Source organism: Mustela lutreola, chromosome 3 (assembly GCF_030435805.1).
Source record: "Mustela lutreola isolate mMusLut2 chromosome 3, mMusLut2.pri, whole genome shotgun sequence".
Taxonomy (NCBI): domain Eukaryota; kingdom Metazoa; phylum Chordata; class Mammalia; order Carnivora; family Mustelidae; genus Mustela; species Mustela lutreola.
In genome coordinates, this window is record NC_081292.1 from 15,503,195 (window position 1) to 15,530,233 (window position 27,039).

Here is a 27,039-nt window from a genome sequence, read left to right on the forward strand (position 1 = left end):
TTAGTGATATTTAGGGATTTGCTGAAATTTTATGATACCTTTCTGATGTCCACAGTCTCTTCAAATATATGAAAACTCAATGAATTCTGATTTCTAAGCATTATGCCAGATATTACGAATGCTTATTTGTTCATTCACTGCTTCTGTAAGTAATCCTAGCCTGGCTAAGTCATGTTATATAATGGAACTTATAAAGCCCTGATTGAGTTCCTGTGAACCTGGATGGTTTCCAAAGAACCCAGAGGAGAACCTTAAAGTTGCCTCATAGGATACATGAGGAAAATCAAGTCCAGAGATTTTTAAGGCAACTTCCCCAACATCAGTTATTTCACAGAACAGGCTTCCCTCTGCATTTCCCATCCCGCTTTGGTTTTCCTTCCCATGATCACGAGGCTACCTGAAGGCCACGACAGAGACAAAAAGACATTACAGTTCATTCTTCACTTTATTTGCATGTCCCACAATGACTCCTCCCAGATACTAAATTCAAAAGAAAAACCACAGTTCCTCAGTGTTAGCACTAATTTAAGATAAAATCATTTCTTTTAAATGTCTATTTTACCCTTCATTTTAAATTGCAAAGTATGTATTTACATGTTTATATACAGATAACTTCAAAAATGAATTAACCCCAATCTTGGTCCAAGAGTTTCCACTTTAGAAGTGAGATAGTTCTATGCTATGTACATCCTCTTCCAAAAGTCTCTTAGGACTTGGTGAGTTCCAAATATTTGCTCATAAATGCTTCCCCTGTAAGTTTAATGGACCAGGTACTTAATTTCCGAGTAAATCAGAGGAAATATTACAGAACATGCTTTGTACAATACAGCACCACTACTGAGAAGGGCTCGGGGTTTTGTAATCCAAGGTTCCGATTTAAAGCAGAAATACGTGGCATAGATTGCCACAGCAAAGAAGTGTCCAATTAAAATGAGAGGGTTAGGAGACAGGCTGTAAGAGAAAAAAAAATGCATGTATTAGTAAGACCCAGCAATTAAAATTTACTCATAGATTCTAATTACATATCTCCTATAAAACTAAACACATATTCTGCATTCCAGAGGACTCTGGAAGCTTGTGTTGCCTGTGCTCTGATAGCAGGGACAAATAAATGTTCTTACAAGAAACTCCTTAAAATATACCCCTATCTGTCAGAGAAGCCAGGAACTCTAAGTCCGTTTGACATACACTGTATATGTGAAGCTGTTTTCTTTCACTGTTCTTGAGATCTCTGCCTGAAGTACCTGGATGGCCTGACCTGTGGGAGTCTTAGGTTTTACAGAAGGAACAGTATTGATATTTCAGATTATAGACAAATGAGAACAGACTTAAAGAATTTTACTGTTCAGACTTTTCAAGAATAATTCTACATATGTCTGCACTGTCAAAACCATTAGTGAGTTTCACAAGTCCCCACACCTTAATCAAAGTAAATTTTTAATACACAGTCTTCTATTATCCATGGCTCCCACAGATCAGATCATGTGGTTAAACCCATCAGCAAAAAACAAGCTTCTATTTTAATCAGAGCTTTGGCCTCATCTACCACCAACTTCTATTCAACACTGTTTTCCCAGAAGTAACACAGGGCTAAATGTTGCTTTTTTCATTTCTCTGAGCAACTTTCTGATTGGGCTTCTTAGGGACAGTAAAGTGACAAAATGTAGAAGGAAGACAGACTTGCAGTAATTCATAAACTGAGCAGTCCAAAGAAAATCTGAAAAATCTGGTTCCTTTGTGTCAACAAAACAACTTACACAGAAAGTAGCCCAACAGGACCAGCAACACATTCTCCACCAAGTTTGAAATAAAGAAAACAGGCTTTTCTCAGTTGATGTAGGGAATCTAAAATAAAATTTGGAAGTTAAAGTTGTTTAAAAAGTTGTTTAAAAGTTATTTCGTTGACTGTGTTGTAAATTCATTACGTAATGCAAATATTCTGCAAACTTTTTGTTAAAAAACACAATTCTAGAAACCAAATTCCCAGTCTGTAAGATACCCAACTTGTATCTCTGAGCAGTAAACTATCAAGTAAAAGGACAACTATGAAGGTAAACATTAACAATGCCTTAGATCTGTATAGTTTCTCATACTTGTCAAAGTGACTGATTAAACCCTCACAACATAGTATTATCAACCAATAATTTTATTTGGAATAAATGTTTCTTTAAGGTGTACCTAGATTTTTTCTTTAGAACAGATAAAAGAAAGATGTAATATGGTACACTTACTCCAATAAAACTCTCTTCCTCTAATCTTTCATTAACTTTTTAAAAATTGTTTGTTGACAGATTCAAATTCATAATGTAAGAAAATCAAGAGCTTAGGAAAGCTTAAAAAGAAGCACTTTGAACAACTCAAAACTTGATTCTTCCCTTTTTCCTTGCCCACCCAGCCATTTCAGCTTCCATACCAACGGGCAAGAGAAGTTTGACTGGAAAACCACAATCAGTTGAGTTGTTGTTCTTTTTTTTTTTTTTCTGTTTTAGCAAGAATAAGGCACATAGAGGCTACAGAAGGTACTTGTATTATCATTTGTACTCGAGTTACCGAAGCCTAGATCACTAGGACCCTGGCCAGTTCACAGAAGTAGCTTTGTTGTATATATCTCAAGTAATAGGACTGGAATTACATTTATTCCTGAAAACCTACCCATGGAGTTTCGTTAACCTACCATTAACTAATCTACACTGCTGGACGTGGGCGGTGGCATGGTCACCTCTAGCTCCGTTTCTAATACTGCCTCTGCTAAGTCACGTTTTCCTTAATATACAGACTGACCATCGCCACTTTACAATATGGAAACAAAAACAAAAGCATGGGACTATTTCAAATGAGTAAAAGGTAGATTCATTTTACTTGTGCACTGTAATAGGAGACAAAATTCAAACTTGTTACGCAGCTCATACTCATTTTAAAGAATACTACTTCGAAAAGAAGTTGAAACTAGTGTTCAGGAAGAAAAAGATTAACAACTGTATTACATTTTAATTCACGGCCGGAAGGATCCTCCATCACAACTTATGCATTTATGGATATGCATGTCCTGGATCTGGACCAGAGGAATTAATAAAGATACACTACTGAAGTAGTGCCAGGAAGGTTGTCTTAAGCCTTCCACACAAGGTGGTGGATACATGATGATTAGAGGCGAAAAATCTTGCTCAAGGATGGAGTTACAAAGGGCCGCCACTTGGGAGCCAGCAGACTGGGGAAACACAGCTATTTCTCCTAATCACTAACTTGTTTACAATTAAGCTTCCTTCCTGTGCTAAATATTTGCAGCTCAGTAATTTTCATTTAAAAATATCTATAGGGGGGTGCCTGTGTGGCTCAGTGGGTTAAGCCTCTGCCTTCAGCTCAGGTCATGATCCCAGGGTCCTGGGATCAAGCCCCGTATCGGGCTCTCTGCTCAGCAGGGAGCCTGCTTCCTCCCCTCTCTCTGCCTGCCTCTCTGCCTACTTGTGATCTCTCTCTGTCTAATAAATAAATAAAATCTTAAAAAAAAAATATATATATCTATAGGGATGCCTGGGTGGCTCAGTTGGTTGGACGACTGCCTTCGGCTCAGGTCATGATCCCGGAATCGCAGGATCAAATCCCACATCGGGTTCCCAGCTCCATGGGGAGTCTGCTTCTCCCTCTGACCTTCTCCTCGCTCATGCTCTCTCTCACTGTCTCTCTCTCTCAAATAAATAAATAAAATCTTTTTAAAAAAAAAATATAAAAATATCTATACTTACCATCTGGAGCAGAAAATAATTCATAAAGAGCCTGAGCAAGGATATTCACAACAAAGGAATGAGATGTTTTTCTCGCCCAATAGAATGATTTTTTGGCCTAAAAAAGAAAAAGATCACTTATTACATGGTAAGCGTCGGGGGAAGCACAAATTAATGTTTACAATCCCCTCAAACTGATGTTTATCCTGAAAATCATCTATAAGTAAGCATACCTTTTATTTATCATTTATATATACATACAAAACATCTCCAAAGGAATGGGATTTCCAAAACTCTACAATTTCTATGAGCAAAGTGGTCTGTTCAATCCAATGTGACATAATATTCAAACACAGAAATTTAGAAATTCTGTGAAATTTGTGGGTTGCACAGGCTCACGGTCTTTATGCCTGAACAAGACTGCCTAAAGACCAGGACTTAGGATCAGATTCCTGGGTACTGATCTCCCCAATAACGCCCCATTCCTCTTAGGCCCAGAAAAAAATCTATTGAGACATTTTTGCCAAAGAATAATATCGTACCTGGAAAACAGCTGCATCGTCATAAAGGTCAGGGATACCCTTTAGCAATTTTCTCCATAATTTCAGATCTTTAAAAACAACAGTCATTCCTCCTCCAGTAAGAGGATGTCTCATATTATATGCATCTCCCAAAAGAAGAACACCTATAATGAGAGAATTTAGATAATGACATCATCCTGGATGCATCCCATAAAACAAAACAAAAACAAAAATTCTTTGTTAGGGGCGCCTGGGTGGCTCAGTGGGTTAAGCCACTGCCTTCGGCTCAGGTCATGATCTCAGGGTCCTGGGATCGAGTCCCATATCGGGCTCTCTGCTCAGCAGGGAGCCTGCTTCTCCCTCTCTCTCTGTCTGCCTCTCTGCCTACTTGTGATCTCTATCAAATAAATAAATAATCTTAAAAAAAATCTTTGTTAATTAATAAACATTATGAATGTCTGTATGGTTCTAAGGGAAAGAAAGTAGGCCCAGGAGGATGATACTCAACCACATTGTGGTTTGAATTAAAAAGCAATTATAAGCAGATACCCCAAACCTATCTGAAGTTAATTTAGAGGACTAAGCCTTGACTGAATCTTATCTGAAAATGAATCCCTTGATTCAAAACTTCAGAAGCAGGAATGCCGCCCTCTAGGTGCACCTTCTGAGCTGCCAAAAAGATTCCCCAGCCACAGTCAGCCTGGTTAATAACCTAACACTCACAGTGACATTTCAGCAAAGCATTTATTTCATTTAATCTGAGAGAAATAGACGACCATAATAATAACATTAATGGGACAAAATTATGGATAGTTCTTTTCTGCACTGTCACAATATGCTACATTTACAACTAAATATAAAATACATATAATAAACATTAATTTATAAAAAGGAAAACTTCTAAATATTAATTGAAATTTATGTATAACTCATATCTCCCACTAAAAACCTGCATTTCTAATTCTACCAGTTACCGCTGCCATGTTATGTCCATTTGGAATTAGCTTCTTCATTCTGCTTTGCATTAGTCTCTTTAAAAGATCAGTAGTTTACTAAGCCTGTTTTTCCATAGCAAATTCAATCCATTATGTTCAGGAACCATAGTGTATCAACAGCTCCCATCTGGACCTCTCTTTGGAGTTCTGTACTCACATCTTCAATGGTATTCCACACATCTCCACTCAAATGCCTTACCAGCACTTCAAACCCAGTATGTCCAAAAGTGAACTCATTACCTCTTCCCACACGTCCTTAAACTTGCATTCTTCTTCCTTTATTTCCAATATCATCAAATAGCTGGCAAAATTACCGAAACCTGAAACCTGAAACCTGGAATCCACCAAGAGGCCTTATTGTCCCTCACTAAAACAGCCAATGAGTCACCACGTTGCATGCATTCTATATCCTAAAAAGTATGGGATTTCATTCCCTACCTTCCATTTCTATAGCCACAACCTAGTTTTAACCTTTTTTCACCATTCATATGGAACAATTACATAGTCTTACTAGATTTAGCCTAATCTGTCTTCCAAGCCATACTCCACAACATATCAGAGTAATATCTCTAAAATAAAAATCTAATCATGCCACTATCTTATTTAAAACTTTTCAATGAACTATTAGAAACTAATAAATGAGTTCAGCAAGGTTTCAAGAGAAAGATAAATATGCAAAAATCAATTGTTTATATACACTAGCAATGAAGAATCTTAAAATGAAATTAAGAAAACAAGTCTATAATAGCATGAAAAGGAATAAGATACTTGGAAATAAGTTTAACAAAAGAAATGTAAAACACTCTGAAACTACAAAATACTATTTAAAGAAAAAAACTCTCACTACATTTACAGTCAAATTAATTTTTTTTTTTTAAAGATTGTTTTTATTTGTCAGAGAAATCACAAGTAGGCAGAGAGGCAGGCAGAGAGAGAGGGAAGCAGGCTCCCCGCTGCAGAGAGCCTGATGCGGGGCTCGATCCCAAGACCCTGAGATCATGACCTGAGCCGAAGGCAGAGGCTTAACCCACTGAGCCACCCAGGCGCCCCTACAGTCAAATTAATTTTGACAAGAGTACCAAGGCACTTCAATGGGGAAAGAACTATATTTTCAGCAAATGGTACTGGGACAACTGAAAGAAAAGAAGCTGAACCCCTTCCTCCCACCATAAACAAAATTTTAACACAAAATGGATCAAATACCTAAATGGAGTAGCTAAAACTATAAAGCTCTTAGAAGGATATATAGAAGTAAATCTTCATGACCTTGGATTGAGCAAAGACTTTTTAAATATGGCATCAAAAACACAATTGACAAAAAAAAGATAAACTGGGCTTTATGAAAATTAAAAACTTCAACAGACTCCATCACCATGGAATGAGAGAAGTTTGTGCAGCTCATTTATCTGATAAGGGATTTATATCTAGAATGTATAAAGAACTATTAGAACTCAACAATAAAAGTTTTTATTTGACCGATTAAAAAATGTGCAATCTGAATGGACATTTCTCCGAAGAAGAAATACAAATGTCCAATACACACATGAAAAGATTTTCAGCACCATTATCCATCAGAGGAATACAAATCAAAACCACAATGAAGTACCACTTGACACCTAAAAGAAGGGGTATGGCTAAAAAGACAGCTAACAGCAAATGCCGGTGCGGATGTAGAGAAACAGAACCCTCATACATTGTTAATGAGAATATAAAAGGGGGCAGTCCCTTTGGAAAACAGTTTGGCAGTTCCTCAAAGAGTTAAAAGAGTTACCATACCCAAGAAAAGTGAAAATTAAGTCCACGCAACAACTTATATGCAGATGTTCACAACAGCATTGTTTATGACCTCCAAAAGGGCAAACAAATGAAATGTCTATCAACTGAAGAATGGATAGTTGAAATGTAGTATATGTACACATGGAATACTATTCGGCCACAAAAACAAATGAAGGACATGCTACATGGATGAACCTCAAAGAAGCCAGTTACAAAGGATCCACTGACTACATTTATAGGAAATATCCAGAATAAGCAAATCTAGAGAGACAAAAAGCAGATTACTGGATGCCTGGGCTAGGAGTGGGAGAAAAGGAGCAGTGACCGCTAATGGGTATAGCATTTCTTTTTGGAGTGATAAGAAGTTTCTAAAATTGACTGTGGTGATGGTTGCACATATCCACGAATATACTAAAAATGAACTGTATAAACTTTAATGGGTGAACTATATGATTTGTGAATTACATCTCAATAAAGCTATTTAAAAAAAAAACAAACTTTTATTTTTTTTTTTTTTTTTAAAGATTTTATTTATTTATTTGTCAGAGAGAGAAAGAGAGAGAGAGCGAGCACAGGCAGACAGAGTGGCAGAGGGAGAAGCAGGCTCCCTACAGAACAAGGAGCCCAATGTGGGACTCGATCCCAGGATGCTGGGATCATGACCTGAGCCGAAGGCAGCCACTTAACGAACTGAGCCACCCAGGCGTCCCAAAAAAAAACAAACTTTTAAATGACTTTCCACTGTCTATAGGATTAAAACTAAACTTTATTTTTTTTTTTTAAGATTTTTATTTATTTGTTAGAGAGAGAGAGAGATACAGAATGCAAGCACAGGCAGACAGAGTGGCAGGCTAGCGGCAGAGGGAGAAGCAGGCTCCCTGCCGAGCAAGGAGCCCGATGTGGGACTCGATCCCAGGACGCTGGGATCATGACCTGAGCCGAAGGCAGCCGCTTAACCAACTGAGCCACCCAGGCGTCCCTAAAACTAAACTTTAAAGAAATACCTTACATATCCACTGCTCTGACACCTATTGTGTGCTCCAGCCATAGGAAACTACTGGACTTGACTGAAAGTGCCATCACTTCTCAGCCTTCATGGCCTTTGCAGATGTTGTTCCGTCTACTTAGAAGTCCCTCTTTCACTGTCCACCCAATGAGCTCCCACCAATCTTTCAGGCCCCAACTCCAGTTTTATTTCCTGAGACACATCTTCCCCAATCACTCTTGACACTGCACAAGATCCCCCAACCCCGACCATGCACACCCCTTCACAGTGAACACTGGTACATGAGTGGGCTTTGACTACAGCATTCATCAACAGTGTTCTGAAAGTACCAGTTTATACCCCTCACTAGAAAAACTGCCTTCTCTAGATTTAGGACTATACTTAACTGCTGTTGCCCCAATAACTAGTATAATGACATTTACACTCATTATGAAATAATCAAGACATCATAAAACTAATTTTGGTGTTAGTAATGTGTTCATAGTAACCAGTCCTCTGTCCCAAGTATGACTCCCAGTAGCATAAATTCCATCCCATATTACATTTGTAATATTAAATTTGAGTATTTACAATATCCTTTGTAAAATCACTCCAATAAAACAATACCTCGTTTATTTACTGGTGAAGAAGGAAGAAAGCTTGCTGGCATAGATCTCAAACGAGAATTCTGGGTGGCTTCCAGGAACGGTTCTTTGAGGTGATCTGCAATAAATCCCATCCAACCAAATAAATGGTTTATAAAATTTCAATTTCTAATTATCACATGTTCTTATCAAGTCTAAACAAATACTTTCTATTATATGTTACATACAATATGTGCTGTATATGTTATATACACTTTGTGATAAATCAAGAACTAATTTTATTAGTACGATTGTTCATTAAGAACCTAGTTATTCAAGCTAAGGAATGACTAAGGATTCTAAGAGAGATTTAATTTAAATAGAAACAGCTGAATGAACAAAAAAGCTAAGAGTGAAACAAATTCAGAAATAAGACATGGAAAAAAACCACCCCCTTTCTCCCAAAATGTTAACTGCCAAGTATCATATTTACACTTAATTTACCATCACCACCATATTCTTGGAATTACAGATGAAATATACTAGCAACCCACAAACAACAGGAGGGTATGTATGGCAGAAAAAGGGTAAGCTGTAGAGAGCTCTACTTTTCTGAGCTTCAGTTTCTTCATCTGTAACATGAAATGCTTGAAAGAGCTCATCTCTGAGACACTCCCCAGTTTAAAGTTTTGTGCTCCTACCTGTATAGAAAATGAACTGTATTTTCATGCAGTTCCCATTGTAATCTGGGAATAGAGGAGCAGAATGCCTAAGCTGAAATTGTTCCATTCCCATAAGAATTTCAATAACCTAATGACTATTAATATAAACCTATCAATAGTTTCCCACCATGATCTCAGGGCAGTTGGGATTGGAAAAGGCAATCTACAATAAAAGAAAAAAATGCTAAAAATATCACATTATCGACTATTTTTTTTCTTAAATATGAATAATTCATTTTTCCTCTGAAAGCTTCAAAAATGGCTTCACTAAGTACAAATGTATTGAAATGTTGAAAATGTCATTATTAAAAATCTAAGTAAGGGGCACCTGGGGGACGCAGTTAATTGAGCATCCAACTCTTGGTTTTGGCGCAGGTTGTTATCTCAGGGTTGTGAGATGGAGCGCTGTGTCAGGCTCCATGCTCAGCAGAGTCTGCTTAAGACTCTCTCTCCCAGGGCGCCTGGTGGCTCAGTGGGTTAAAGCCTCTGCTTTCGGCTCAAGTCATGGTTCCAGGGTCCTGGGATCAAGCCCCGCCTCGGACTCTCTGCTCAGTGGGGAGCCTGCTTCCCTTCCTCTCTCTGCCTGCCTTTCTGTCTACTCGTAATCTCTGTCAAATAAATAAATAAGATCTTAAAAAAAAAAAAAAGCATTTAAAAAAAACTCTCCCTCTCCCTCTGCCCCTCCCCATCTTACTCACACACTTTCTCTCAATCTCTCTCTAAATAAATCTTTAAAATAAATCTAAGTTAGTCCATGTATACCTTCATATCTGTTAATATTCTGTTATTAAACAGAGTGCTTTCACTTAGATTAAAAAATAACTTGAAAAATAAACAATTTTTAAACAAAATATACCCCTTCCAAAGACAGTTTCCTATAATATCACCATTGGCAAGCAAGGTTGCCCTCCAGTTTTATCAATATTCTTTAAAAGATTTTATTTATTTATTTATTTGAGAGACAGTGATCCCAAGTAGGCAGAGAGGCAGGCAGAGAGAGGGGGGAAGCAGGCTCCCTGCTGAGCAAAGAGTCCGATTCGGGGCTTGATCCCAGGATCCTGGGATAGTGACTTGAGCCGAAAGCAGAGGCTTTTTAACCCACTGAGCCACCCAGGCACCCCGAATTTTATCAATATTCTTAATATTTTAATTAAATATTTAAAATTTACCTTAAATTTTTACTTTACCTTTTTACCTAAATTTTTACTTTTCCTTACATATTCCCATTCTCAAAAAAAAAAAAAAAAAGGCCAGAAAGCAATTTTTTAGGAGTGTTTTACAAACATGTCTGAAATTTCACAAAGCCTTTCTGTACTCAACTCCAAACTAGAAAAGATCTTGAAGATGGATTACAGCTCTCATGTTCCGAGGAGGGGATGTATGAGCCAGACACACCTGGCCTCGACCTTGGCTCCACCACTTACTAATAGTCTATCCTTGGGAGAGCTTACTGACTCCTAGTTCCCTCATCAATAAAATGGGGATAATGATAATGCCCTATCTCAGAGGGTGACCATGTAGATAAATGAAATCAAGTTTGTAAAGCACCTTATACTAGATATTAATAAATGGTAGCTACAATTTATCAGTAGCCAGACTACCTAAAAAAGTACGATTTTCCCCAATACTAATAATTATTCTGAAAGCAATGATTTGATTATTAATATGAAAAAATACATAAACTATTATCTTTTAATTTGGAGATTTTTGTATGTGCTGGTTAAACAACTCAACTCCAGCGTATCTGACTGGGTGTGTTTTTTACCTGCCAACCTATCTCTGGCCTAGTTTTAGTGAGAACTGGAGATGCATAGCCTTTTATGATATTTACTTTCAGATTACAGATTACAATGTGAATGAAATCCTATTTCTTACCAGGTAATTGTGGATAAATTTTTTCAGCCATGTATTCTCTTAAGTTCCTGGGCATTTCTCCTCGAATATCAACAAGTACTCGAGTTTCATTAGATGAAATCTGGTAGATGAGAACTGGACTCGGGTTGGCCAAAATAAGTTCAGCATGATTAGCTTTAAACTGTGGTGCGTTCTAGGGGGGGAAAAAAAAATATATATATATATACTAAATTCCAAGTTGCTTTTATTTTTCTACAATTACATTCCTATAGTACCTTCATAAGAAAGCCGACAAAATGAGATGAAACAGAAACTTTATTGGAGATCAGGTTTTTCCTGAACTTGGAAAAAAGTCCATCTGCAACAACAGTCAATGGAGCGTGGAGTTCCTACAACAAAGATAAACAGTGCTCAGCTAAATGGTTAGAAATACACAGTGAAGGGACCATTCTCTTAAAATGTGCATTCTTGTAAAACAGTTAAATATTTTATTGGACAATGTAATAGAGGATAATGAAGATAATGCTAAAAAAGAAGCTGTTACTGGGCTCAAGTTAATGAATGACCAATGTCTAGAGACACTTCCTCTTGAGAGGACTGCCTGCCTTCCAAGCACTACCATCCAAACCATCTGGGATTAAAGCTACACTTTGATGAACAATAGGGGAAACAACTAAAATCCAAGTGTGGACCACAGAATACTGAATTTCATCACAAAGTCCAAGGACAACTCCACTGTTTATTCTAGAATTTCCTAACTTCATATAGTGTTTTCAATTAGTGGCTAGCGCTTAGAAGAATTTTTGTACACATGGATGTAGGTCCCCATGTTATCTTGCAATCACCCCCATCAGAGTACAGTTTCTAGCTGGTGACCCTAGGGATCAGCCCAGAAACGCCAACAGATTAGCCTTTCACTTTCTCTTCTCTTACTAAACCAACATGAGCAGGTACTGGCAACTATTTCACTTTGCTATTTCTGCAGATTCTCTTACTTTTCCCTTTCAGATTAAAACAATTGTTTGTTTATCCTAATCATTTCTTTTATATTGAATCCTTCCTTTTATCACCTTCCAGGTCCTCTCTGTCTCTCTGCACATGTATATTTCAGTTTGATACTGCTGATCTAGTGGCACGTGTCTACAAAGCTATTTATACAGAGTTCTGCAAAGCTCTGAAGAGCAATGTGTTGCGGTCTGAAATCACCCTGCTACAGAGGGCTTAGAGAAAACTCAGTCTATCAGACGAGTGAATCGGTGAGCCTACTTTTCAAAGGAGTAGGAGAAAAAGGAGGAAAAACATGTCTTAGGAAGAACTAACATTGGCTATCTCTCACCTTGATGTCCCCGGTTTCTCTATCCCTGTACTGAACTCCTATCACGGCATCATCTTCTTCTAGTAACTGTAGCACGATGCCTTCAATAAACTTTGTACTAAAGGATAAGCAGAAAGAAATTATACAATAGCACACTTGAGCAATTTAAATAAGGAATGACAAATTCCTTATTCCTTATCTCCAGTGTGCACACATGTACGTAGGGAAGGCCTGGAATGACAAAATGCAAAAATATCATTTATGGACTTTGGAAGTAAGTGTGGTTTTTATTTTCTAACTTCTTGAAGTTAAATACATATATACTGATGTAATGATTTTTAAAAGTAACACGAGATTTTTACCTCATTTCATTAAGAAAAATACATGCAGAGAAACTTCACATACCACACAAATTCATACACAGATGGGAAAATATTGAATTGGGAGCTTATCCACCAAATTACTCAGAATAGTTACTTCTAGTCAAAAGAATCATGGATAAATTTTACAATCTTTGTATTTGTGTGTATTTTCCCATGTTTCTACAATGAACACATTCTACTTCCACAGATAATCAAACTCTCTGTCCTAAGGGTAAGTCCACTCACACCTTTACCCGCTTTCTCAACACTTCTGCCCTTGCTAATGACATGAGGGTTCTCATGTGTAAAACATCCTCAATTATAGTGCTTAAGGGCTATGGGCAAATAGAAGTTAATAATTGAAAGAAGAGCCAGTCCTGTCCAACTAGGGTTTTCCCTAGTCTCTGTTTGTTCTGACTTTTAACAGAAAATAAGGTAAGCACAAACCCCAACTCCCAAATAGTTAGAGAGGACTCAAACCTCAGTTGCAACTGTATCCTTTAAATTACAACAACATAATAAAACCACACAGTGTATTCAGTTAATGGAAAAATCTCGATAGTTCTGTCGTTTAAATGGAAATTCTCTACATGCTACTGTCAACAAAGGCAAGCAGATCTAACATTCTTGTAACTTAACAGTTTACTTTAGAACACCTATGCTCTAGCCCCTTCCCAAACACTTATGACAATTTATGAAATAATATTTTTGCAAAGGCCAAGTTCAAATGTGTTTCTTTAACATTCCATATCTGAGTAGTCTTACTTGGGCTCTGCCATAGCTGCTTTCCGGAGACCCATTATGAATCTTCCATGATGGAAAGCTCTTCCGCTCCGCACCTGACTGTTTTCTGATAGAGGATAAGGAATCTGAACCTCTGATTTGCTTTCCTGATCATGAATTATGTAGCCATCTACCACCTGGGCATCAATACCTTCCACTGCATCTGCAAAACAGTTCAGGGCAAAAAAATCAATTTTGTTAATATGCTCAGAGTTCTAAGGATAAGGAGGCATCGAAAATGAGTTTCTGTTTTCATAACGCAATGAAACTATTTTGACAACTGGATATTAATTTAACTATTTCAGAAATCTTAATGTGTCTGGAAGACAACTGTCTTAGCAAATCTGTAATACCACAAAAGATTAATATTTATATATAAAATGTATTCATTAACTTCAATAGGAAAAATATTAAAACCCTCGTAATAATGGCTGAAAAGTTTATGTGTATTCACGTGAAGCGATACAGAAATATTGAACACAGCAGAGATATGTTCAAAACCTGATTTTTAAAAAATCAATGAAATAAATTAAAACAGTAAAATACAAAATCTATCAAAATTGCTGGTGAGGGGCGCCTGGGTGGCTCAGTGGGTTAAGCTGCTGCCTTCGGCTCAGGTCATGATCTCAGGGTCCTGGGATCGAGTCCCGCATCGGGCTCTCTGCTCAGCAGGGAGCCTGCTTCCTCCTCTCTCTGCCTGCCTCTCTGCTTACTTGTAATTTCTCTCTGTCAAATAAATAAATAAAATCTTTAAAAAAAAAAAAAAAAAAAAAAAAAAACCTATGTTTGTAAAAAAAAAAAAAAAAAAAAAAAATTGCTGGTGAGATTGTAATAAAACTGATAAATTTACTGGTCATACTGTAAACTAAAAACATTTTAGAAAGTAACTATAGCACTAATTATCAAGAACCAAAAAGAAGTTACAACCTTTGATATGATAATCTTAAATCTTGTAAATCTTCATCTATTGTTCATCCTAAAGATATAATTTTTGATAATCTTTAAAGTGATATGCAAAAATAAGTCCACTATAGTGTTATCTCTAATAAAGAATAACTGAAAACAACCTAAATATCTATCTAAATTAGAAAGAGTACATTATGATATATCAATTGAGAATATACCATACATAGGCCTAAAATCATAATGGTTAGTATATTAAGCTGAAGTACTTTAGAATAATGAAAGAAATAGATGAAAGAAAATCTTCAGAAACACTTCTATCACATATCTAGGCTAAGATCAAAATAAATTCGTTTTCCGATATTCTTTTTAATTGTACTTAAAGTCAACACAGACACAAGCTGGATGAATACTCTCACATATCTGACCCAAAATCAAAACTAGTTAGTTTTTCAGTATGGTTCACAAATTATTACAGTTAAAATTCAGTCAGAGGTTCAGTACACAGACATCTTAAAAGCTGCCGGTTAACAGTGTGTTTGGTTTGGATCTCAGCGAATTGCCAGTTGTTTCTGACCTAGATATTTGAAACCCATCTGGTATTTCTATATTGCTTTGTCCAGCTACTGAGACAGTTTTGTTTTTCTTAACCCATAGCTGTATTATAGAAGTACTTGAAATGTTCAAAGATTTTATTCATTTATTTGAGAGAGAGAGTGAAAGAGAGAGAGAGCATGAGAAGGGGAAGGGAGGGAGAATCAGACTCCCCACTGAGCAGAAAGCCTGACATGGGACTCAATCCTGGGACTCAAGGATCATGAACTGAGCTGAAGGCAGTTGCCCAACCAACTGAGCCACCCAGGAGCCCCAGTACCTGAAATGTTTAAATTGGCCAATTTTAGAACACACCAGAAAATGTAAAAAGTATAGTAGCACAGCAAAACCTTTCCTTGGGTAAACTAACTTAAGCTAAATAAGGTCTAATTTAAGATTTCTTAATATCTATCTGTCTCTATCTCGACTTTATTGATAAAATCAAATATAGCACACTGAACACTTTTACTTTCTTAAGCTGACAAAAGGACAGTACCCTACACTTCAATGAAATTCATGCTTCATAAATACTAGATGTTAATAACACTGAAGCCAGTGACATAACTTAGAGCTATCACCATCTATTAATCGTAAAGCCCCACACTTAAGATACTAGGACTACTGGTCAACATATCAGATAAGATGAAATGGAAAATATTCTTCCACATTAAAAAATGCAGAACTGCCTGCTATAAACAGGCAAATTAAAAAACAAAACTAGCAATGGAAAAAACAAGAAACAAAAAACCACCTGGGTGGCTCAGTTGGTTGAGCAACTGCCTTCGGCTCAGGTCATGATCCTGGTAGTCCCAGGATCAAGTCCCACATCAGGCCCTCTGCTCATCAGGGAGCCGGCTTCTCCCTCTGCCCCTTGCCCCTTTCATGCTCACACTCTCTCTCTCTCAAATAAATAAAATCTTTAAAAAAAAAAAAAAAAACCACCTATGCTAAAAATGGAAAGCAAATTCAAAGTCAAACTAGTGAGCAAGTTTTAAAGGCAACAGCATAAGAGCATCAGAACCACAGGCCTAAATGACTGGAGTTTTAAGGACCACTCCTGAATACGAGATAGGGGTTCTCCATGGCCAGGGACAATGAAACTTAACACCATTCATAAATTTCTTATCAATAAAATAGAAACCACAAAAACTCAATTCAGTGTCCTGAGATATGGCATGGAATCCAGACATACCTTTGTGCCACGACCTGGTATAAAGTCTGAACCTCAAACTGAGTATACAGTGCATAATAAAATAGGTATCATTTATGAAAGCCCAAATATAAACCAGAGTCAAAGAATAAATATAACAGAAGACTTAGATGTATGAAACTTTATTTAAATGCATTAAAGACCTAACTGAATGGAGAGTATACCACATTCATGGACAGGAAGTCCAAATCAATTATTTCAAAACTGAAGTATAGATTCAGTGCTAGTTCAGTCATAATCTTGACAGACTTTTTTTTTAATCTAATTCTAAATTATATATAGGAAACAAAACACCAAGAAAAGCCAAAATAATCCCAAAGAAAACAAGATGGGAAGGAAATTCCTCACTAGATATTAAGATTTAATATAAAATTACAGCATTTAAATTATAACGTATTAATTTTAAGAATTCTAGATATTAAGCTTAAGCCATAGGGCAATCAATTATTTTTTTAAAGATTTTATTTTTTTATTTACTTATTGACAGAAATCACAAGTAGACAGAGAGGCAGGCGGGGGTGTTGTGGGGGAAAGCAGGCTCCATGCTGAGCAGAGAGCCCGATGTGGGGTTCAATCCCAGGACCCTGGGATCATGACTGGAGCTGAAGGCAGAGGCTTTAACCCACTAAGCCACCCAGGTGCCCCAGGGCAATCATTAAAAACCCATATTCAGGGGGCACCTGGATGGCTCAGTTGGTTAAGCATTTAACTCTTGATTTCAACTCAGGTATGATCTCAGAGTCCTGAGATCAAACCCTGCATTAGGTTCCATGCTCCGTATGGAGTCTATATGGAATTCTCTCCCTCCCTTTCCCTCTGTCCCTCGACCTGCTCATGCAATAAATAAATAAATAAATAAAATCTTTTTTAAATTTTAAAAAATAAATAAAAACTCATACTCAGGAAGGATAAATCCATATTATATTAAAAATCCATACTCCAGGGCGCCTGGGTGGCTCAGTGGGTTAAGCCACTGCCTTCGGCTCAGGTCATGATCTCAGGGTCCTGGGATCGAGCCCCACATCGGGCTCTCTGCTCAGCAGGGAGCCTGCTTCCTCTATCTCTCTTTCTCTCTGCCTGCCTCTCTGTCTAGTTGTGATCTCTCTCTGTCAAATAAATAAATAAAATCTTAAAAAAAAAAAAATCCATACTCCAGGGACACCTGGGTGGCTCAGTCAGTTAAACATCTGCCTTCACCTCAGATCATGCTCCCAGGCTCCTTGCTCAGCAGCCTACTTCCTCTGCCTGCTCTGCCTATTGCTCCCCCTGCTTGTGTGTGCGCTCTCGCTCTCTCTCTCTCTGACAAATAAATAAATAAAATCTTTAAAAACAAAATCCATACTCCAGAAAGTAACTATACCAAGTGTTCCTTTATCCACAGCTCATACCTCAGGGGAAATGAACAGCATAGTAAATGTTAATGAGGACTCTTTTTTTTTTTTTTTTAAAGATTTTATTTATTCATTTGACAGAGATCACAAGTAGGCAGAGAGGCAGAGAGAGAGGAAGGGAAGCAGGCTGCCTGCCGAGCAGAGAGCCGGACATGAGGCTGGATCCCAGGACCCCGGGATCATGACCTGAGCCAAAGGCAGAGGCTTTAACCCACTGAACCACCCAGGCACCCCTGAGGACTTTTGTTTTTGATATTAAAGTTACTCATTGTATGTGGACTGGCTAAAATACTTCAGAGATGCTCCTTACTCTTGCATAAACTACATATAAAAATCCACTAAGGCTTGTTACTACAACCTCAATGATGTGCCCTGAAGTTAGATCTCTAAATGATTCTATGTAGAGCCATTACTTGGAGAGCATTTCTGGTTGCCAGATGTTCAACTATAAAAGTAACCAAGTCCTGCTCAGGATATTGCCACATCCTCAAGTGAACCTCTCAAGTAAGGTGGAGATTAAGAAACCTAAAAGGACAGAAATGGAATGTCCTTTCTTCATAAAGCACTCTTTCCACTTGGGTCCTAGACCCTGTGGGCTTTTGCTTTTCCTCTGCACTTCCTCAGTTCCATCTTTTTGATTCCCACTCACCTCACTGATCTCTATGCATCAGAGCATCCCAGGGTTCAGTCCTGGACCTCTCCTGGTAATGTCTTCAAGTCTTATTTAAATGCCGTGACTCCTCTTTCTCTCATACCTAACACCTGATTCATCAGCAAGTCCTCCTGACTCTTCCTTCAAAAGGCATTTCCAGAATGTTACCACTATCTACCTGTCTACCACTATGACCCTGTTCCAAGCCATCAATTCCCACTGATTCTGCAATAGCCTCCAAAGAGGTCCCCCTGCTTCCATCTTGGCCACTTTATGACCTACTCTTTTTTCCTACAGAATAACATGAATACTTCTAAATAATATATATTTTTTAAAGGTTTTATTTATTTATTTGACAGAGAGAAATCACAAGTAGATAGAGAGGCAGGCAGAGAGAGAAAGAGGGAAGCAGGCTCTCTGCTCAGCAGAGAGCCCAATGCGGGACTCGATCCCAGGACTCTGAGATTATGACCTGAGCTGAAGGCAGCGGCTTAACCCACTGAGCCACCCAGGCACCCCCTAAATAATATTTTTAATCACACTTCTAAAATGTGAGATTGAGGGGCGCCTGGGTGGCTCAGTGGGTTAAAGCCTCTGCCTTCAGCTCAGGTCATGATCCCAGGGTCTTGGGATCGAGCCCCACATCGGGCTCTCTGCTCAGCAGGAAGCCTGCTTCTCTCTCTCTCTCTCTCTCTTCTGGCCTCTCTGCCTACTTGTGATCTGTCTGTCAAATAAATAAAATCTTTAAAAATAAATAAAAAATAAATGTGAAATTGAATAACTCCTCTTTTTAAAATTCTCCCATGGCTTCCCACATAAGCCAAATCCACATAACAGGCTACAAAATTCTAGAGACTCAGCCCCCATGATCTGACCATTATTTACCCCTTCTCCCCTTCACTCACACAACTCCAGTCAACACTATTCTCACTCTTCACTCTTCAAAGAATTTGTCTGCACGACCCTGAGATCATGACCTGAGCTGAAATCAAGAGTCAGACCAATCAATTAACCAACTGAGCCACCCAGGCGCCCCAAAACACGCCTTCTTTATCCGCACATCTACATCTTGTTACTGCCCTATTTCTGTCTTGTTACAGAAAAACTCAAGAGTGCTTTTCTAGTCTCAAATTTTTTTCACTCCCACTCAACTTCAGTCTAGGTTTTATCCCCATGACTCTGTTGAAATATCTTGTCAGTGTCACAAGCAACCTCCAAATTGCCAAATCCCACGGTCATTTTTCTATGCTCATCTCACCTGAGCCTTCATTAACAAAGCATGATGTAACTGTCCTCCCCTTTCTTGACACATGACCATTCCCGCCTGAGAAAAACTCTCTCATGGATTAAATGGCACCAAATCCCCTGGCTTTCTTCTAGCATTCTGCCAGCTGCCTCAAACATTCGTTTTCAGGCTTTTCTTCTTCTGCCTGAGCCTTAAACAGCAGTTTCCCAAGACTTGGTTTATTCTGTCTTCTCTTTTCTCCCTACATGCTCTCAATCACTTATTGTGGCTTTTAAATACTACAAATAAGCTGATACCTCTAAAATTTCTAACTCCAGGCAGCCCAAACCACTCCTCTGCGCTGGAGAGTCATATATTCAGCTTAACTTCTCCACTTGGGTATCTCAACATGTCCTGCAAATTATCCCCAGTGCCTGTTCCTCTCTAGGTCTTCTTATCAGTAAGTGATACCACCATCTATCAGCTGTTCAAACCAAAACCTATGAATCACTTTTAATACCTCCGTCTCCCTCATATCTCACACCAATCCCATAGCAAGCCATGCTGTTTCTGTCTCTTCATTTTAACATCAGTCTGTCCACTTCTCTTCATATCCTCTGCTACCATGCTAGCCCAAACCACCGTCATCTGTCATTTGAACTTAGCAATGAGTTCCCACTAGATTCTGCATTGACTCTTGCTACCCCACTGCCACAATCCTACAGTCTATTTGCCACATTTTATCCACATGTTCTTTTAAAACAGCATTCTATCAACTGCAGGTAAATGAATGAACTAAATGAAATGTATTTCAACTTGTGAACCGTGTACTTGGATAGAATCACAAGGATTTAAAAAGTAAAATGAAACAAACTTCAGCCAAATACATGTATGTACAGGGTCAGAATATAAAATGTGCTTCTTATTGTGAGTAGACGTCTAACGTTTGAAGCCACTTTATATAGGCAGAAACCAGGTCACGGGCACACTCCTGCTCTACCGACTGCAGAGCCTTCATGATGTGGCTGCTGCCTCTCTCTCCATCCTTAATCTCAAGCCATTCTCCCTTCCCCATCACCCAATACTTCCTAGCTACACTGCTCTCCTTTTCAGCTCCTTGATTAAAACAGCAAATACTTATAGAGTGCCAATCATATACCAGATGCTGTTCTGAGTGCTCTGTGTATATGACTTCATTTCATCCTCATAATAATCTAGGAGGCAAGGACTCATATAAAATGCCCATTTTACAGATGAAGAAACTGGTACGTAACAGGTTGAATAACTTAGCCAAGGATATACAGCTTTTTAAGCGCCTGAACTGGTATTCAACCCCAGGCAATCTAGTTCCAGAATCAATGCTCATAATTCCCACACCATCCTGCCTACCACATGAGCCAAGCAAGCTCTTCCTCAGTTCAGAGCACAAGCGTATTTTGTACCCTGACCCTTACGAGGGGCCAGTGAATCTGTCTCATTCATTAGTACATCCCTGGTACCAAGTCCAACACCTCAGACAGAGTAGACAGTGAGTAAGTATTCCCAAAATGAATAGTTTGTGTTTAAATATCGATGGTTTAACAGATGATACTTAAATAAAAGATTCTATAAAGGACACATAATATGTACCTTACCTTACCAGGCATAGTTCCCTTCACCTTTCACTAAACTTCACACCTTCATTCTAGTTTTCTAATCTTTAATTTTGACCATTCCTGTTTTTTAGCCACTTTACTGTATCTCTTCATACACTAAAGCCTTATTTTCTTCTTTGCTCTCATTTTCATGCAGATCTATTGGTAAAGAGGAACTTTCAGAAATGTAAATAAATTGTAATACCTTTTTTACCAGTTAAAAGGATAGTCTAAAGTGAAGAGTACTTGCTTATACCACATAACTGCTAAAAATTAATATGAACCTACCTTCAAGATCAAGGTCTTGGAGAACATGATAACCACCCGGCTGCAGAAATTCTCCAACTATCCTGTCGGGCTCTTTTAAATCTCTCTCAATTACTGTCACCTTTCTTCCATCTCTGGAAAGCATGGCTGCCAAAGCAGAGCCAACTACACCAGATCCCACAATGATAACTTCTGGATCATTCTGAAAAGATACTGAAGAGGCAGCTGCTCCTATTAAGGTTGTTTCTGAAATATTGCTTCCTTTTTTGTGCTGTTTAAAAAAAAAAAAAAATTAATTACATATCCACATCTGCTATCCTTAAATCATGCTACTACTATATAGAGACTCTGGACTTCCCCATCTTGGGCAAAAGGTACATCTTATTATCAAACCAAATGCATTGTTATTTTTAAATTCAGATCATATATAAAAATGACAGATATCAAAATATTTAGTTAAATAAAAATGTATAATTATATCCCAATAAACTTAAATATATCTTCTATTTTTCCACATATATTTAGAAAATGCTATTATACGGCCATATTTAGAAATCCACACCAGGCTAAATATAAATTATGTTTACAAAGGGCTCCGAAGACTTATTATAGGGAAAATTCTGTCATTAATTACTCAATTCTTCAAGTACATTCTAAGCATCTACCAGATGAGGATCACATACAGCTCCTATTTCGACTTCATATTGCAAACTACTCAGCACCTTTCACACATTTTCACTATTTATTTTTATTTTCTCCTTCTGGATTTTCATGTGAAAAAAATCTATCTTACCCTAACAATTCCTTTTATATAACAAAAAGACTATCAAATCCTGGCTATTAATCTATTAATTGAGAATTATTTAACTCAAGAGAATTCTGAAAGGACAAAATTCCTCCTGTCCCTTGGGATTTGACCCATTCATATTTGAGTCCTTAACACAGAAGAATATATTTAATTTCACCCATCTTGACACTCTAAGAGAGCCTAGCCAAACAGCTGGTCCATTTAGTTATAAACATCAAACCTATCACTAGTTGGGCTGATGATAAAAACTTTAGTCATAAGATGATGAAAAAGTCCTGTTTTGAGAGATTAATGCCCGCTCAGAGTAACAGTGCCTGTTGGGTTTTTTAACATGAATAACTCAGGGTTAAAATGAGTTTTTTTCTTGGTATGTAGGTTGACAAATACAAATACATTTCAGATACAGAATTGCAAGGAACAATCTCCTTTGAGTTCTCTGGCCATGTTGATTAAGATAAGCCCAACCCATTCTGAAGGGATTTTAACAGAAGACCTGAGGCAAAAAGGAAGGAAATAAAATCTAAAATCTTTTAGAACTTTGATTCTCTGTGATTTTAATATGCATCCAGTCTTCCTTCACTCTACAGGGACTGGGGCCTTGTCCATTCCATTTTTTAAATAATTTTTCTTAGAGAAATTACCTTTTTGTCCTTTACTAAGATAAGACAAGAGTCTCCTCTTCCCATAAGTTTTTGTTAATGGCCAGCATAACTGACTATATTTAAACTACTCTTCTGAAAGCAAGATAAGCCCTCTTTGCATCTTAGCCACTTCGTAACTAGTTTTTCTTCCTTAGTCTTCCCTGTTAAACACATACACACACACTCCTGAAATGGGAGTTTAGTTAGTCATCCAGAGAATGGTCAGTAAAAGCACTAAGGGGAAATTAGCACTCAGTGAGAGTCCACCAAGTCCCTGATGTTTAGGAATAAGCAGAAAGCCTGACGCATTCACAAAATGGAACCAATCATTGATCCCTGGCAATCCAGTTCTCCCTTCCCCAAAATGTCTCAACATCACATGATGTAATCGCATTCCAGGCACCTACCTACACGAGTGCTCAGTGTCCTTGGCAAAAGTTACCTCAGATAACGCCAAAGATTTCAAACTGAGATTAAGATTCCCTCTCCCTCCTTTCCTGCTGCTCCAAGCCATACCTACCATTACTGTTGCTCAAAGCACTTGTCAAAAGGTTCCCAACATGTTATGTCTAGAAGTACACTACCTTTAAACTAATAAGAGCTACTATTTATTAGCCGGTTACAGGGCACATTACATCATTTAATTCCTTAGCTAAGAGCAAGACTGGTGCCACCCCGGTCTAATAGAAGAGGTAACTGACTCTTACAGAAACGAAGGTCTTGCCAAAGGTCTCAGAGCCAGAAGTGGTGGGGCAAAAATTCTAATTCAAGTCCTCCCTTCTGCAAACCTTGCTAATCTGTACTGTGGATATAGGAAAATAAAGTAGCTCTGGAACCCTCAAGGAGTAAACGACTTTTTTAGGCCACTGGTCGTAACCTGGAATCACCATCACCGCTCACCTGGCTTCCTCCTCCAGTCTCTCACCGGACAGCCCCGCTACCATTCTCCTGCCCCTGCCATCCACTCTCCTCACACCAACTGGAAATGCTTTCTAAAGTTAAAATCAAGTATTGTTACTCCCTTGCTTAAAACCCTCCAGTGCTTTTGGGGAAAAAGTCCAAACACCCATGGCCAACAGGCCCCAAATGTTCCGGCTTTGAAGCCAGACCTCTTCTCCCTCATGTACCGTTGTCCTCCGCTGTCTTTGCAGAAGGCCTCACTTCCCATGTGATTGAAGTCTGGCCTCAGAATTAGGAACTTGCCTGAACTGTGGACCTTAATCAAGTATCCACATGATCTGGGACATTAAGGTACGAATATACTGAAGGCCCCACTGACAGCGAAAGAGGAGGGGATTTTGCCCAAGACTTTTTAAAATGCTCAACTAATTTTTACTCCACCAGCCTTCTGAATTGTTCTGTTACTCTTCCCAGACAGCTGTCATTTATAAACACAGGACATAAACCACAGCTGCTCACATTCTTCTCAGGTACAAATACAAGGATTTCAATAAAACGCTTTTTCCCAATAGCAAAAAGCGATTCTGTCCTCCTTCAAAATGAAATTCTAATATTTCATTTCCCCTTTCATAATCAAATCAATTTCAAATAGCACTGGCTCAACCAACACTAAATGAAACAAAGCTTTTCAATCACTCCTAACAGTGGCAAAAAATGTAGCCAAGGAACAGTCAAGAGCTTAAAAAGAAAACACAACAAAACAACAAAAAACACAATTAAAGGAGAATTTACCATAACCAGATTATCTATATTGCTGCCTTCTGGCCTTAGAGTAGACGAAAATTTACATCTGAGTGACCCCAACCCTAATTTTAAAAAGAACACCCTCACTCATTTGCCTACTTAAAATTCCACCTACCCGCCTAGACCCAAGTTGCTCTTTATTTTCTGATCCCGGGGGCGACTTGGCCCAGAAGAAGCCAATGAGAGGCAAGGCCGACAGAATATCTGAGAAGAGCGCGAACTGGGAGCCGCTCTGCTGGCGCCCCAGGGCGGCTCCGCTCCGGTAGCGATAGCGGTAGGAGAGCACCAGGCCCAGGGACAGGAACACGAGCACGCACAGCAACAGCTCCTTGTTGGCAAAAGAGACGAAGTCTCCGCATTTCTTGTAAAAATATGTGAAAGTGGCAATGCCCAAGAAGGTCCACATCGTTCAAAGGCTCCTCCGGTGCTCCCGGGTCAAAGCTAAGATCCTCTTTTTCTCTGTAGGGTTTTGGTGACTCGAGGATTTCCCCAAAACGTGTCACCAAAGGGAGCACGAGGAATTGGCCAACCTCCAGCAAACACCGTCACAGGGTTACAATTCAAATCAGAGGAATCTACAAAATTATATCAAGTTGGTATAAAAGTACGGAAAGAAGGGAAAGTTGTCCAGACTTAGAAAGGAGTATTAAAAAAATCGACTGCTCCAACAGCTCCCGGCCAGGCTCTCCTCTTCCCAGCAATCCATGTATTTCTTCTGGACGGGCTTCTCCAGGGTTGCTGCTGGTGGCGTCTCCAAGGCCGCTGTGGGCTCGCCGTGCAGGAGAACCGTCCTCGCCCACCTGCAGCAGGTGCCCTTTCAGAAGCGGATGGGGAGACGGAAGAAACGTCTGGGCGCGGCCTGGCGGGGAAGCGGAGCGCGGAGAGACGCTGCCCCGCGCTCGGCCTGCCTCTTCCCACCGCGGACGGCCTCGGACTCGAGACTGCGGCCCCCGCGCACACAAGCGCGGCCGCTCCGCAAAAGCTCCGAGTCACCAGCCCCTGAACCTTCCAGTCCGCGCCTCCGTTTCCCCGCGGGTGAACGGCGGTCTCCACGGAGCTTCCTCAGAGGGCGGCGGCTCCTGACCGTCTCCTCGCCAGCATCCTTCGCGGGCTGCCGCTGCCCTCCCTGACCCCGTGCTTCCGCAGTAACCAAGTAACCACCACGCGCCCTGTGCTCGCCGCTCTCCCCAGCACGCGGGGACCGTCCAGGGGCTCCGCCCAGGCGAGGACCAGGAGGCGGGGTGCCAGGGCGCGATCCCGCCCCGCCCTGAGCGCCCCGGCGCCCGCCCCGCCCACCGCCGCCGCTGGCCAATCAGGACGCGCACCGCGCGGTAGGCCGAGATGGCGCTATGCCGCGTTTGACCAATCGCGGGCAGCGCGGCCCGCGCGGCGTCGCCGGGTGAGGCGCTAGGGCGATGTTGCGTGGTGTGGGGTGGGGGCGTGGGGTGTGGGCCTGCCGCCGGGTGGGCGGGTGGGCGGGTGGGAGGGCGCTCGCTGGCTGCGAGGGTTGGAGGGGGCGGAAGGGGTCGTTCCCTGCGTCCCGCGGTCCGATTACCCGCCGCAGCCCGGGCCGCTGGGGTCCTGCGGGGGGAAGAGGGGGCGCTCGTTCCGAGGAAACCGCTGCCGGGAGAACGCCGCCGACTGTCGGCCCGGGGCCAGTCATCCCGTGAACGCTTTTGAGCGCTTACTACGAGGCTGGGGGACCCCAGAGATGAATCGGACACAGCCTTTCTGTCCCCAGCCGAGTGTGTGAAGAGGACAGTGGAGACCGGCACGTGGAGAACGTGACACATTCAGGCCGAAGTTCTGGAAGAACGAGTTGGGCTGACTTGTGTCAGAAGGAAGGAGAGGATATGCGGGGTGTTCCCTTCCTTCATCCAGAACTGCGGGCGCCACGCGCTTGTCACTGTGCTCAGCCTGAAGAGGCACTGATGTGCGGGGCCCGCGGGCAAACACGCGGTGTGTGGGAAGTTCCCTGAGTGCGCGAACGGGAGGCGGTGGAGGAGAAGGCCGCCCTGCTCCGCCCTCTCCGCCTCCGCCGGGAGGAGTCGGGGAGGACCTTCGGGGGGTGGACTGGATTGTGTCCAGGACAGAGTATTCGGAGGGGAAACGAAAACATGTGTAACAGCTGCAAGGTGAGAGGTGGGCCTTGTGAGGAAATGATGAAACCTCCCTCGGATTCCCTGCGGACCGAGACCAGTGCCTCAGCTCACCCTGTTACCTAACCCTGCACGGTCTACTTAAAACCAGTCCCTCCTGCTGCGAGCGGCGGTCACCTGTCCCATGAGTTGGTTCATACTTTATCGACCCAATCTCTGACTCTGCACTTAGGGCTGAGTCTTATTCCACATATGAATCAGGGTCACCCGAGCACACTCTCCCTAAAACTCT

The 27,039-nt window shown here is 40.2% G+C and overlaps 1 protein-coding gene across 1 annotated transcript; it reads right to left on the minus strand.

The window, feature by feature from the left end:
* Positions 1-426: 426 nt before the first annotated feature.
* Positions 427-25,054, minus strand: SQLE (squalene epoxidase). Its single transcript, XM_059165638.1, has 11 exons — positions 24,764-25,054; positions 21,517-21,766; positions 13,602-13,782; positions 12,496-12,592; positions 11,435-11,548; positions 11,181-11,352; positions 8,627-8,722; positions 4,265-4,407; positions 3,744-3,840; positions 1,758-1,845; positions 427-951 (listed from the first exon to the last, which is right to left on the minus strand). The coding sequence occupies exons 1-11, from the start codon at positions 25,052-25,054 to the stop codon at positions 759-761; spliced, it is 1,722 nt and encodes a 573-aa protein (XP_059021621.1). The 3' UTR covers positions 427-758.
* Between the last annotated feature and the right edge of the window lie 1,985 nt (positions 25,055-27,039).

Coding starts and splice junctions, on each gene's coding strand:
- SQLE (XM_059165638.1), bottom strand. CDS start 25,054: ATGTGGACCTTCTTGGGCATTGCCACTTTCACATATTTTTACAAGAAA. Junction 11,549..12,495: donor GAGAAACCGGGGACATCAAG/GTGAGAGATAGC, acceptor TCTTTGTTGTAG/GAACTCCACGCTCCATTGAC. Junction 3,841..4,264: donor ACGATGCAGCTGTTTTCCAG/GTACGATATTAT, acceptor TTTCTTTTTTAG/GCCAAAAAATCATTCTATTG.